At 34.5% G+C, this 14,291-nt stretch overlaps 1 protein-coding gene across 6 annotated transcripts; it reads left to right on the top strand.

Moving 5' to 3' along the window:
- Positions 1-269: 269 nt before the first annotated feature.
- Positions 270-12,955, top strand: LOC114307167 (RNA-binding KH domain-containing protein). Of its 6 annotated transcripts, none has more exons than XM_082868747.1 (9): positions 297-496; positions 569-723; positions 4,794-4,882; positions 7,966-8,111; positions 8,719-8,853; positions 8,961-9,077; positions 9,354-9,398; positions 11,829-11,972; positions 12,393-12,955. In XM_082868747.1, the coding sequence occupies exons 1-9, from the start codon at positions 314-316 to the stop codon at positions 12,552-12,554; spliced, it is 1,176 nt and encodes a 391-aa protein (XP_082724873.1). In that variant the 5' UTR covers positions 297-313; the 3' UTR covers positions 12,555-12,955. The 6 variants fall into 6 exon arrangements, with proteins under 6 accessions (XP_028108367.1, XP_082724873.1, XP_082724876.1 ...); XM_082868748.1 differs by having other exon boundaries at positions 299-496; positions 4,797-4,882; XM_082868751.1 differs by having other exon boundaries at positions 300-496; positions 597-723; positions 4,797-4,882.
- The last annotated feature ends 1,336 nt before the right edge of the window (positions 12,956-14,291 follow it).

Below are 14,291 nucleotides of genomic sequence, written 5' to 3'. Positions count from 1 at the left end.
ATCATAAAATTAAAAAAAATAAATCATAAAAAGGTATTATCTTAAATTCAAATGACATTCAATCAAATAAATATAACTTTTCAAAACAAAATGGACTAATTGATTTATAAGAAAATTTTTAGGACTAAATAAATCAACATTTCCCTATATAAAATTTATAGGTAAATTTTCTATAAAAAATAAAAAAAATGAAAAATAAAAGTTTAATTTTCTGGAAAATTAACTCAATTTTATGAAAATCCAAAAACCAGGATTGTTGACTTTAAATTGCTGTGTCTACAGCACTTAGATATTTTTAAAGAGTGTTTTTTATATGCTCAACAAAGGAAAGAATCAAGAATTCCTCTTTCAGTGGCGGTTTTCTCTCTCTCCTCTCTCTCTCTCTCTCTCTCTCTCTCTGCTCCCGCCCCCACCAATAAAAGAGTCCAATTTGGGGGCTGCACTACTGTCTCTCACCTCTCTTCCCTTCCTGTCACTGCATCATCCCAGATTCCCGGTAAGCCTCTCTCTCTCTCTCTCTATATATATATATATATATGTTTATATGACGTGTATTGTGGATTCTCAGAGGATATTCATATTGATTTCTGCGACAGTTTTTCTTCTTCTTTCTTTCTGGGTTATGGATAATAGAATCCAACCCGGAAGTTACTTCCAATACTCCCCAACTGGAGTCCATGGTTCACTCCAAAGGTCTTCTTCTCTACCTTTGGATCATGAAAGGTCAGTATTATTAGCTTTTTTACACTTATAATGGATTTTGATCCTTGTGTGTCTGGGATGGTCTATTATGATTTTTTGCTTTTGGGTTTATTCATATTCTTTCATAGATTAATTGTACTGTTTTATTTTGTACTTCTAATCGAACTTGGCAATCTGCCTATCAGCATCATTGTTTTTTTTTGGGGGGGGTAAGTTACCATTATTGGTTTAGGTCGTTTATAATGTTTAATTCAAAGCACATAATCATAGAAAATGTGCAATAGGAAAAAGGGTTTCTCTCTACAGTTGGGAGTTACTCTCTATTGATTTCTCCATGAAGGTTGTATCAATGCCTAACCTATTGTTTGCCTTAAACCCTTTGTGCCATACTATATTACCTCTTAGTGATTTTTTTAGGACTTCTATCCTACTTGCTTGTTGGCCATTTCCTGTGCAGCCTTGTTTGATGAATTGGGTTGAGATGTCCGATATCCCTTTTGTTTCAGTGCAGTTTAATGTGAGGGCTTTCAGCCTTTCATTTTTTGTTTCTGGAGCTGCTATTTGAAGCTTAACTGGCTTGGGTATTGGCTTATCTCACTGTATTTTCAGATGCCCATTGGGATAATGGGTTCTTGTAGGTATTTGTTGTATAGTAGGTGTAGTCAAGATGTGTTTCTTTTTGCTCTCTTTGGTCCATATAGTGGCTGGATTCGTAAATCTCTTTGAGGCAGGAGGATGTTTGCTATGGTTTGTAATGTTTGCAGTGGTAGGTGCTACTTGTTACACCCGCTTTTGCAGTGTGATGAAAATTCACATGTATAATAGCCATTGCGGTGTTATGTAACGGCTGTAAAATGGCCGTAATGGGCCGTTACACATTGTTACACATTCTACACAGATTCTTTTCAAAAAAAAAATAAAAATTAAATAAATAAGAAAAACCAAAAGCTTACAAAAATCAAAAGCTTACACAATATTATAAGTCATGAACTCTATATTATATAACAATTAATAACAAAATAAATAAAAATAAGAGGTGCAATATGGATCTATGACATATAAAGTCATTAACTATTGAAATAAAATGTATCCATGTATAGTGATTTAAAAACATACAATATATTGGATCATACTTAAAAACTAACAAAAATTGATCAAAATCTATTTTAAATCCCAATAAATATTATTTTGAAATAAAAATAAGCATATTAGTAAGTTTTTTTCAAATTGTGCGAAAAATAAAAAAATCCATGATTCCGGTTACCGTAACCATTCCGGTATGGCCTTTATACCCTGCAACTGCGTCACCGCCATCGTAACTCTTACAGAGAGCGCAACCGCTTTTTGAAACCTGGTGCAGGTCTTATGAGGTTTTTTTCCAGCCTGGTGTTGCAAATGTCATGGATGGTCATATGTGTTGCCGTTGTCTGAAACCTCAGGTGGAAGACCAGGGGCGGGGCTATGTGTAATTCAGAACTTTCAAATTTTGTTTAAATATATATGAAATTTTGTTTAATAGTTTTGGATTTTAACAAAATGACCCTAGTGTTTGGAGGTATTCATTGTTTAGTGGTGTCAATTTTAACAAAATGACCCTAGTGAATCTAGATAAATATCACATATATCACATATATTTGGAGCTTGTTTAGTGGTGTCAATTTTAGCTCAGTGTTCGTTCATTCATTTGCTCCATCAACGCTTCATTCTCTAACAACCATTGTTGCATTGCCATTGATGCATTCCTTCATTTGTTCTCTCTCTCCCTCTGAATGACCCCACTAAGGGGAATTCCTGGCTACGCCACTCTGGAAGACAAGTGGTGTTACATATGCGGCTGTGTTCGTGAAATTGGGTTAGGTTGCGTTTTGATAGGCTAATCATTTTACTGACTTTGACAAGCAAAAGATCATGATGTATATGTGTTTTATCTCTTTGATGAAGCTGAGAATGGTTTTGCTTTGGAAGGGATTTGTTCCCACTTTTGGTTTTAGGGTACAGCTGCCCTCATGGGTTAGTTGGCTCTTACGGAGTTGATCCTATTATAACCTGCTGGTTCTCCCATTTCATTTTTCAGATGGAACAAATGGGGTGTGATGGGGACACGTTTAACATGGTGGTATAGTGCAACAGCTTACACATCTTCATGTCTCTGCTGTTTCTATGTGAGTGCCACATGGCCACGTGAGGGGGGTCAAAGGGGTATTACCTACCTATTAGTGGATTCCACTTATGTTGAATGTATATCATTTTAGGTGGCAAAAATTTATGTTTGTTGATTGTGCTTTTTTGTGTATTTTTTTGCCAGCAGGTATATGTTTCTCTCAAATGGTTAGTCAATTGGGTTGCAATTGGATATATTATTGTTTGGATAGATTGGGTTCGGTATTCTGTGTGAGAGTGTGTGCCTTTATGGTCTCTGTGTACCTGCTGGTACATGTACAGAGGTCTATTGTACTATTATCTCTTTTTGGTAATAAATGCTTACTTACCCAAAAATACGCATAATGACACAGGTTTGAGTGAGATAGAACTCAAGACCATACACACACTCATTGATTGTAGCTATACCACTCTTATTGAAAGCAAAATCCTATGTGAGAAGGAAGTTGCCCCTTTAAGAAAGAAGCGCTTGATATGTTCATTGGTCAAATAGTTATTCAAAAAAAGATCAGTCATTTTTTATCTACACTTGCTAATGGGTATCCAATTATTATTTCCTAGCATCAGCTTAGATAGTATTCCATTTACTTGCTCATACATGTAGATCTAAGGATGCATATGATGAGCTAGGGAACTTTTAATGGTCCTCATAAAATGCAAGATTAAACCTAGTTATTGTGGGGTTCATATTCAAAATAAATTTTAGCATATCAATACATTTTCTGTCGACCATTTTATGTTTCTATTATGTGTTCTTAGTAGGGGTGTTCACGGGTTGGTTCGGCTTGGGTTCACCCTTAGCCTGCTAGCTGAACCGAATATATCGGGTTAAAAAAATGGCCACTCGCTACTGACCGCAAATACATTCGAAATCGACTGCGCTCCACTATTTGGATTGACGGCTGGTTCGGTCGGTGAGACAAATACACAATCTCCTCCCCTCTTTCTCATTTTATGATTCAAAGAAACAAATCTCAAAATTGAACATGTATAAATGGAGTTGAAGAAATAAATATAAGAGATTCAGACAAATATATGTAACATACAAACAAATCCTAAAAAACTAAAGAGTGAAGTGGGGAAAGAAACTCATCGTCCTTTAGATTTGAACAACATCTTCACAAATCTAAGTAGCATCATCATGGTTTCACAGATCTAAGAGCATAGAGCACCATTGTCGCAGGAAGAAAGATTAAGAGGGATGAGGTTTCTGGGAGGGAGACACTGTGAGAAGGAGATGAACTGAAGAGGTGGGAGAGAGTGAGAGAGAGAGAACAAGAGAGGTAGGATGGTTAGAGAGGGGGTAGAAAAGGGATGCATGAATTGAGGGGAAGAGAGATGCAGTAATTGAGGAGACAAGACTGGCGTCTTTTGGCAGACAAACATTGAAAAGGATGAATTTTGGGAAGACCAAAAGTCTTCTCTCATTTATGGAAGAGTTACATGTTTATGCTAAACTCTAAGTTGTGAATATAAGTATCATATCCAAAGACAGTATAAATACTAACACGTGGATATAAAATATAAAATACAAATATAATATGTCTGTTGGATCGGTTTTGACGGGTCTTGCAGGACCAGATCCGCCCTCCGAACCAGTAACCGAACATTTCTAAATGCTTCAACCACAGCTGACCAAGGTAATTTTCGAAATTGCCCACAGCTGTCTTGGTTCGGACAGGCCAGGCGGATGGGTCGAGTTATGTGGACTTGTGAACAGCCCTAGTTCTTAGCTTAATAAGAAAAATAAGTAGTTCAGTACGTAACTTCATGATTAATTAGTTAATCATCGTAAGTATATATTTTCTTCATTATTTATGTTAATTTTGTTATTCGATAAAGTTCTTTAGAGGATCATTCTTTTCATGTTAAGTGCATATAATCTTTCTGTTGGGTAGGCTGAGTTTATTGTACTGTTATTACAACACCAGCAGATACTTGGCAGAATTGTTGGCAGAGAGGCAAAAATTGGGGCCATTTGTGCAAATTCTTCCAGTATGCAGCAGGCTTCTAAATCAAGGTATTAAATCCTCTCTATATATAATTTGCTGCAGTTTATGGTGTGTGCAATGGATGTTGGCCAATTCATCACTGTTTGTGCTGTGTTTGGTAAAACAAAGAACAAGTGAGCATGTTAAACCATGGGAGAGCAAATTTCATATCACTTGGTGTATGTCTGAGCATGAAATCTAGCCAAGCATGCCTTGTAAACATGATTTTGTAAATGTATTTTTTTAAACATTTCAATGAAGAAAATGCTGAGATACTTCTGAAAGTACTTTCTAAAAAAACACGCTGATTTTCAATAAATTGACCATAGAAAAAAACTTTTTAAGGAACCCATTAATTTATATTTGTTATATAACTTCCAAAAAGTTCCCAATTCAGAGTTTGTGCTGAAATGCCCTTAGAAAATGGTCTATAGATAAATGATAGGCATCCTTAACGAGGAATTAGCTTTATTACTGTTTCTTCCCTGCATACAATTAGATTAAGTTCTCTCCATCATCTTGATTTGTTGCCTCATGTGGATTAACACTTCTACAACTTTCATCACTTTGGCTCCAACCTGCAAGGCTGCAACAGTTCCAGCAAAAACATTCATTCATTCGCTTCTCTCTCTCCCTTCCCTACCCCCAACCTTTCACCGCCTAAATTTCTTCAGTCTCAGCCTTAGTTGCAGGAATCGTGCAACCAGGTGACGAATCTTCGTAAGAGACGCAATTCCGCGTTTCTTAGAAAGAAACGTGTAAGAATCGCGTTTCCATAGAGAGAGAAACGTGATCCTGTCCAAGATGGGATCGTTGGTGGAAATAAAACAACTCAGAAACCCAGACAGAGCGAAGCCCTAACCCATTGAAGACAGAGAAAGAGAAAACAGACAGAAACCCTAACCCATTGAAGACAGAGAAAGAGAAAGGGAAAGGGGACAAACCTGTTGAAGCCCTAATCGGGACAAACCTGTTCTTCCAATCTATGTGTGTTCGACTATCTCTCTCCCTCTGTTCATCGTCGAAGTGAAACCTGTTTATCTTCTTTGACTCTCTCTCTCCCTCTGTTCGATGCTCGTCGTCGTCGTCACCTTCGTCCTTCGTATCTGTCTCTCTCTTTGTGTTCATCTTCGTCTTTGTCTCCTCTCTCTCTCTTCGTCTCTCTTGTTTCTCCCCTCTATTCGACTCCTCTCTCTTCCCTCTTCGTTGCTGTCTCTCTCTCCCTTTTTTGTTCTTTATTTTATTTTTTTTACCTTTTTTTTGTTTTTACTAATAAAAAAACCATTTTACATCTTTTATTTATTTATTTTTATATTTTTAATATTCTCAATATCCTAAACATTAACATATAGAATAAAAAAATTATAAAATAAAATCATATATAATAAAAAAATTATAAAATAAAATATCTAATTTTTCTTTTTGTTTATTTTAACATAATTTATTATTTCTTATTTATTATAATTTTTTATTTATAATATATATCAATTAAAAATAAAAAAATAAATTAACAGTAATACATTATTTAAAAAATATAATAAATAAATAAAATATTTAATGTGTATTAAAATAAAAATATTTATAAAAAAACTTCTAATGTGTATTAAAAAAAAAAATATATATATATATATATATATTACTGCTCTCCGAGGCGCTCCCAACCTAAGAAACTTCTATTGGCTCACGCTTCCTCGCTCCCGTTCTTGCCCTCGCTTCTGCTCCCGCTTTGTGCAACTAAGGTCTCAGTACATGAGCTTATAGCCTAACTTGGAAATGGAATATGATGGTATTAGGATTAGTAATATAAAATTAGTCTTCAAATAGATACGCCTTTCTACATGATTAAAACCTATTGGAGATGTTGGACTGCTTGACAAGGGATCAATGAATATTCTTGATATAACATGATGTTGCAGTTGGTTGTGGTTATAGAAAGAACTTGCAAGTGAGTAAAAGAGATGATTTGGGCATGATAAAAAAAAGCTTAAATAGGTTGAGGAAACCAAAAGTGCAATGCAAATAATTTTATATTCTTGTCTACCGAAAAGAGTTTTTTTGTCTTTTTTGTTTTGTGCTTCACCTCCCTCCTTTATTCCTCTGTCTGTTTCACTTTGTTTTCTTGGGGGTGAGATGGGTACAGTTGCTAGAAGGGTAGGGGGTCTGGGTTGTTTTTCCTTATAAAGTTACACATATTTCTAGGGAAAGTTCCACATATTTCTCTAGAAATATCTGAAATATGTGCAAATAAAACATGATGATCGTAGAGCATTGAAGAGGTTTTCTACAAGTATCAAATTGGTAATGGCATATAAGGAGGTGACTAGGGGCATTTGGCAGCACTTTTGGATATTGGTTGCTTATAGTCTACAGACATGGTTTGCGAGCACAAGGTTGTTTATTGGTTGTTGGTAGTTATGGGGTAATTTTGGTGACTTCTTTATTCAAGAGCCTTTCATTTTTGTGGATATTTATGGAATTAATGGATGTGAAAAGAAGCTAGGGATATCTTTTGTATAGAAGGGCTAAATTCAGTCTGATAAATGTATCTTTTGAAAAGGGGTACGATGATGTTTCAACATCTGTTTACTGGGTTTCTGCTTAGCCAAAAGGAAGCCCTGCGTTTTGTATACCGGAATATCTTTGTTTCATGTATTTTGGAAGGGTCACTTATTGTCTAATGATAGGTTCATGTATAACTTTCGGCAATATATTTAGGGTTATATACAAATTAATCATGTAAAAACACATTTTGTCTTGCCAAATGTCCACTTTCTCTTTATTTTTATTCATTTATATTTATCATTTTTTCCTCCTAAAGATAACAATAAGAAATAAAGAACATCATTTTTTGGGACCACTTTGGAACAAATGTCGCCATGTTTTAGAATATGTGATCCAAAATGTAAATCATAGTGTTTTCTGGTAACACAATTTGACCTGTACGAGAGGTATTTTATTGGTTGCTGACGCTTGTAAACCATGTTAGCAATCTCCTTTGGAAGCGGAATTCACTTGAAAAGTACTTAGCTGTGTATTTCAAATTGTCAAGATTGGTTCCTAGAAATCCACACTTCATACTAAATACTTTTCTGGTTCTTTCATCTCAATACAGAAATCATGCGGATGTCAGGATTGATATCCAATCAAAGTCTTGTTGATCATGAAAGAATTGGGCATGAACATCCGTTTAGATCCCTAGGTCAACAAGCAAATGGTGGACCAATGGATATGGAGGGGTGGTCTGCGATGCAAACAGAGGTAATGGTATTTTATATTTTTTGTGGGGTTCTATAGTCTAATGTTTTATTTTTTTTCAACTTCACATAGATAATTGGTTTAGAAATGAATTGCATCATGACAACTACTATTATTGTGGTTATACTTCTCCATTACAAAGCATGCTTACGGGTATTGATACGATATGGGTATGTCAATACAGTAAAATCTAAAAAAAGTAAGGTACGGGTACGGGTACGTTCATGAAAAAGCGTTTATTTTAGTTATGCAAAAATTAATTAAATGGTTTAGTTTGTTAATAGCCAAATACAATTTACATTTAATGCCAAAAGTAAGCTATAAATCAAAATTAAATGTTATTATATTAAATAACTTACCAATCAAAGCTTAATTTTAAAATCATGCTAAGCGTAAAAAAATAGTCCAATGAAACTGACCTCACCTCTATATAGAAGAAAAAACTATTCCGGTTGAGGTATGGCTTGGGTATGTACTAGGTACGTCTGGTGTACGGCGAAAATTAAGTAGAAAAAATCCAAGATCCAAACACAACTTTATGGTTATATTATATCATTCAGCTTTATGAGAATTGATGTTGAAACTTAACACATGGAAAATGTCACTTCAGGAAAATGGACTTCTCCAAAGAATGGCCCCCTTTCAGGCTTCCCGTATGGGTTGGCATGGGGCACGTGGGATCCCAACCACAACTATAGTGAAGAAAGTTGTTAGACTTGATGTTCCTGTGGCCAAATTCCCAAATGTAAGTAAAAATGTTATCTCACTCAATTTCGAGTCGGGTTTTCATTATTTTCCTTTTCTTTTTAGGTAAATTTTTATTTCATTGTTCCTAACACAAAAGGGTGGCAGTATAATTTTGTCGGCCGACTTTTGGGACCACGTGGGAACTCCCTGAAAAGGGTTGAAGCTGTGACAGAATGTAAAGTATACATTAGAGGTCGAGGCTCGGTAAAGGACTCTGTTAAGGTATGAACATTTTCTTCTTACCATGAAATTTGATAAAGCGAATCACTTCAAAATAATTTACCATTTTAATAATGACAGTGAAACCAAGTTGAGGAAATAAGGAATGCTTCCCTTTGCATAGATGTTAGTTAGTTTGAGTTTAAATTTAAGTGTTTTGTTTTTGGCTTGCTTGAATTACAGTTTGTTGTTAATATTTACAATTTAAGTTGATTACTGATTCTCTTGAATCTTTCCTTTTAATGCAATCTTCTAAAGTAAGGATATCTTAACTTGTAGGTGATGCTACAAATAGCTCTTGTCCATGTTTTATCTGATGGTGATGTGCGTTTCCTTATGTACTTATTTGCAATTCACACACACACACACACATACACATACATAAATGCAGAAATTATTGCACTTAATTACTTGTAATGGACAATTAAAAATTATTGCTAGTCATGGTATACCTGAAGTATAGCTCTGGGTAAGACTCTGTTTGGTCACTTGTGCACTAGTCTTACAACACTATCTAGCTGCATGATGTTCTTATGAAACTCATCATTGGAAAATTATGAATTATGGTTCAGAACAAATATTTGAGTAGCAATGAATCATTAGATTTTATTTTTGGGTCTTTGAAATATGAATATTTGTTATTACCAGAATGATGAGCCAGATCAATTGGTGAGCATGCTGGTAAACTATTTTTGACAAAACTAGCAGCTGAACCTACCTTTCATACAAATTGAAATATACAAGAGGAACAAAATAAAAAATAAAAACCTAAACTTTACTTGTTTGGGTAATTAAGATTTTGGCTCAATTACATGTTTCCCCGTAAAATGCACAACCTCCAAATGGTTCCAAAATGTAAACTTATCCCCATTGTGGTTTGGAATGAACTGCAAGATTGATGGAAATTGCTTGAGATAACAAATGGCCGTGTTTGGGAAAGGATTTTTTTTGGCTTTTTAGGCTAAAATAGCACTAAAAGACAAAATAGGTTAAAAGAGCCAATAAGACAAAATGTCACATCAAACTCATAATCATATCACTTTTTGTCCCACAAACATCCTATCTAATTATAAAAAAATCCAACATTTTTCCCAAACACGGCTATTTTAGCCTACTAAAATAGTCAAAAACTAAAATAGCCTTCTAAAATTGCCAACTTCCCAAACACCTTGAATGTGTTCAATTCACTCATTTCAAGGCATCATGGGACTGCTGAAACTTTTTCTTTTGATTTTAAATTATTGTTTCTTTTCTTTTTCTTTCGTTGCCTTCTTAGCTAAGAAGTACGGACATGGACACGAACACGGGACATAGTGATTTTAAGAAAATAAGGACATGGACATGGACATGGTGGGGACTCGACAATAATTTATATATATATATTTATTTTCTTTGTAGATTAATATTATTTCCACAAACAATCAAAATTAGCAAAAAATTAACACTAATTTAATATAAAAAATCCACTAGATTTAATAACTAATAGATCATCCATAAAAAAACAAAATGGTAATGAACATTTAACATCCAACATCCATAAAAAGCACTAAAGAAGAGGGGAAAAAAAACTAATTGGCTTGTTCCCATTGTGCCCTAAAAAAAAATTTAAATAAAGACACACCAGCTGGCGTAGCTGGTGTGTCCCGCATGTGTCCCTGGTGTGTTTGACATTGCTACGACACCTGTTTTAGAGTGCTCATGCTTCATAGCGTCTCAGCATGTTTTCTTCCTCAACCCACCACCTCACCACAGCCACCACAATGAAGGAAAAGTATATTGGAAAGAGAATTCATACAATTTGTTTCTTCTGTTTGTTTTTGTTTTATTGTTTTTTTTCCCTGACCTATGTTATTGACTAGAATCATGTTAGGTATACTTAAAGCATTCATCATATCATTTCTTGTAGGCATTGCTTTGATTTTTCAGTACAGAGTCTAAAAAAACAATTTACTCATGTTTTTTATTCTTCTTAAAAGAACAACTACAAAGATTTTTTAGGGAGACAAACTTGAACATAACTTCAGCTGACGTGATTAAACAATGGGAAATGGCAACATTTTAAATGCATCTTTACATATTTGAAGAACTATACAATACTGTTTTCTTGATTACATTTGCAATTTTTTTTATATATATATTTTTTAAAATTTGTCGCTGTTTTGGGGTGAAATGTGTACCAATGTTCGGCATGGTAATGTTTGAAATTTGAAATGCTTTGTAATCATCAATTGAACACCAGTGTTATGCATTGATGTGGATGCTGAATTTATAGTGCAGCAAAGCATGAAAAAGTGATAGTCGCCTTGTTATGTAATTTAGTTTTTCATGAAGGAGTTAGCTGCAAACAAGTAGAAAGGACTAGGCCTACGCCCGGTATGGTATAGATTTTTTTTTTGAATTTGCATAATTTCTTCCTAAAGTTTGTCTTACTGGAATTTTTATTCATCAACATCATTGATGTCATCGCAATCATAATAATCGTATCCTCATCATTTGTCCCTGTTGGTTGCATGGCACACTTCAAATGACATTATTCAGTGGTTCACTGTATCAGAAAGTCAAATTTAATGCTTATTTGTAAACTTAAACCTAAGGGGGAAAAAAAAAAAGAAAAGAAAGAAAAGGAAAAATGTGGTTCTATTCTAGTGTATGGGGTTTATTTTTGGATCTCATGTTCTATGAATGTCCATCTGGTTTTCTTGACATGCTTGTAATTTTTCATTTCTAATGATAGATGTCTGTCTTTTTAATTAGGAGGAAAAATTAAAAGATAAGCCCGGATATGAGCACCTTAATGAGCCGCTACACTTGTTGGTGGAAGCTGAATTTCCAGAGGATATAATTGCTTCCCGCTTGGACCATGCAGTTTCAATACTGGAAAACCTTTTAAAGCCTGTGGTATGAATCAAAGTAACTTTGCAGCCATTGGACCACCTTTTTTGTTTAGATTTTGAAAGTGGTTCTTGTGTTTTTTTTGTTTGGTTGTCAATATTTGTGAAAAAATCTGAAAAAGTCCAGCAAAGACAAACACACAAGAATGTGCTTCTCTTTCATTTTTTTGGGGGGTCTTTACTAAACTTTTTTTTATATTGATTCACAAATATTTTATTTTTTAGGTGTATTTAAATTAGGTGCATCTAAAAAGTAGAAAAAGGGACTAAAACATTAAAAAAAAAATCACTAAAGACCAAAAAAAGAAAAAGAAAAAAAAAGAGGACTCAAAAACAATTTATGAGTTTGAAACCAAAAAAGGAAGACTACTATTATACTTTCTATATATTTCAAACTACCTCTCACTCCCTCTCTCACTTTCTCCAGGATGAATCTATGGATCACTATAAGAAGCAACAACTTAGAGAATTGGCTATGCTAAATGGTACACTAAGGGAAGAAAGCCCAAGCATGAGTAGTCCTAGTATGAGCCCGAGCATGTCACCATTTAACAGTATAGGAATGAAACGAGCCAAGACAGGACGATAGTTTCTCTATAGATGATCGAGATTCTTTTGCTTGCCTGATGAGCCATATCGGATTGATTGATTTCTTGATGGTTTGACCTGACGAATACTGTGTGCAAGACCGTTCAGAGGCAAAAAAAATTATGGAAAAGGTTGTACGACTTCTCAGCTTGCTTTGGGCATTTGACACTAGCGTCTCAGGCAGGAGATTGATTCGTAACCTCCACTTTGATGATTTGGTATTTATCTCTATTCTTCCAAGTATCCTTGCTTTGGATGTTCTGACTTTATGATTTTCTGGTTATAATAACTTCATGCCCATATTGGATTAATGAATGTCACGATAGCGACCAAGGCATTTTGACATTGACTTCGTATTACTTTACCCAGAAGAATAAAGGCTGTTATGAAATATATTTATGATATCTTCGTGTAACATTTCATGATTGTACTCTTTTTTTCTTCTTTCTTTTTGTTTTTGTTTATTTTCTTCTTCTCGTTGATTATATTTTTTAACACAACTGGTGACCCATGCGATGCAAGTTGAAGGAAGAACGATTATTTGTGGTCACTTTTAAGGCGCTTTTAATTCTTTTGGAGGAAGGTAAGGTAAAATGGCGCACTTGATCTTTTGTTTTTATTATTTTTGTTTTTCTATCCTAAATACACTTAACCAAACGATTGAGAAATTTCTTAATTTGACAAGCCTTGTGCGTATGGGGACCTAATCTGAAATGCAATGCAATGACAGAATGGTTCTTGTTTTTTCAAATGCATGGCCATTGTGGTGGCACAAACCAGTCATTCTCCGACTCGAATTCCATTGCTGGGGTCTCATTGATTCGGGCTTGGTTTGGGTTGTTGCCATATAAGGTGACATCGTCACAGTTGTAAAATAAATCAAACTATTTAAATTTAACTGGTGTTGAAAGTTTAACTCGTTGAAGGTCGACTTAGTGGCTTTCAGGGTTTGTTTTGTCATGGCTTGTTTTGCCCTTTTTGGAAGCTAAAAAAGTTTAGCATAAATCACGTAATTTTTTTTCCACTTGGGCTCTTGAGGGTTTTTTTTCCCCCTCCCTCCTTACTTAAACCTTTCATGTTTTAGTTTTTCTTAATTGGATCTAGCTCCTCTCCAGTCCGCCATCGGACTAGAGGGTGCTGTTAAGACATGGTGGGCCTTGGTTTAGGTCCATCTTAATAATTCAAATTGTTCAATATGTAAAGCTTGTCGAGTACATCATCCATTGAGTATATCATTTTGGCAGAAAATCACGTTGATTGAATATTAATAACCATTTGATCAGATCACATTTCTGTTTTAATTTATTTTGAAAATAATACTCGCCATTGACAGAAATGTGATACAATGAAATGTCTATCGATATCCGATCAACGAGAATTTTTTTAGGGATGATGTACTCGATGGGTTCTACACATTGAATGGTTTGGATCATTGAGATGAGTCCAGATCAAGGCCCACGACGACTGTAGAGGAGCCAGATCCTTCTCAATTTACTTCTAAAATTAATTTCATGTTCAAAATTAGACAAAAAATGCTACGTTAGCTGTCACATGATATCAAAAATATATTATTATATTAGGATTTGGATTTGTATTAGAGATGCGAGTCATGTAAAATAAAATATTTTTATGTTCTGTGATTGTTAATAAGTTAATTTTTGGAATAAATTGAAAAAAACTAAAGACATGATGAGCCAAAGTGAAAAAATGGTTAAACATAAATGAGGTAAAGTGTAAT

Source organism: Camellia sinensis, chromosome 5, assembly GCF_055761805.1.
Source record: "Camellia sinensis isolate YWXY chromosome 5, ASM5576180v1, whole genome shotgun sequence".
Classification (NCBI taxonomy): domain Eukaryota; kingdom Viridiplantae; phylum Streptophyta; class Magnoliopsida; order Ericales; family Theaceae; genus Camellia; species Camellia sinensis.
Note: the sequence above shows the minus strand (reverse complement) of the source record. Positions and strands in the feature narration are given on the sequence as shown.

What these genes read in the sequence shown, in the direction of transcription:
- LOC114307167 (XM_082868747.1), top strand. Translation starts at nt 314, where the DNA reads ATGCTCAACAAAGGAAAGAATCAAGAATTCCTCTTTCAGTGGCGGTTT. An exon ending in TGCATCATCCCAGATTCCCG is followed by an intron (nt 497 to 568) that starts GTAAGCCTCTCT and finishes GTGGATTCTCAG; the next exon opens with AGGATATTCATATTGATTTC. An exon ending in CAGCAGGCTTCTAAATCAAG is followed by an intron (nt 4,883 to 7,965) that starts GTATTAAATCCT and finishes ATCTCAATACAG; the next exon opens with AAATCATGCGGATGTCAGGA.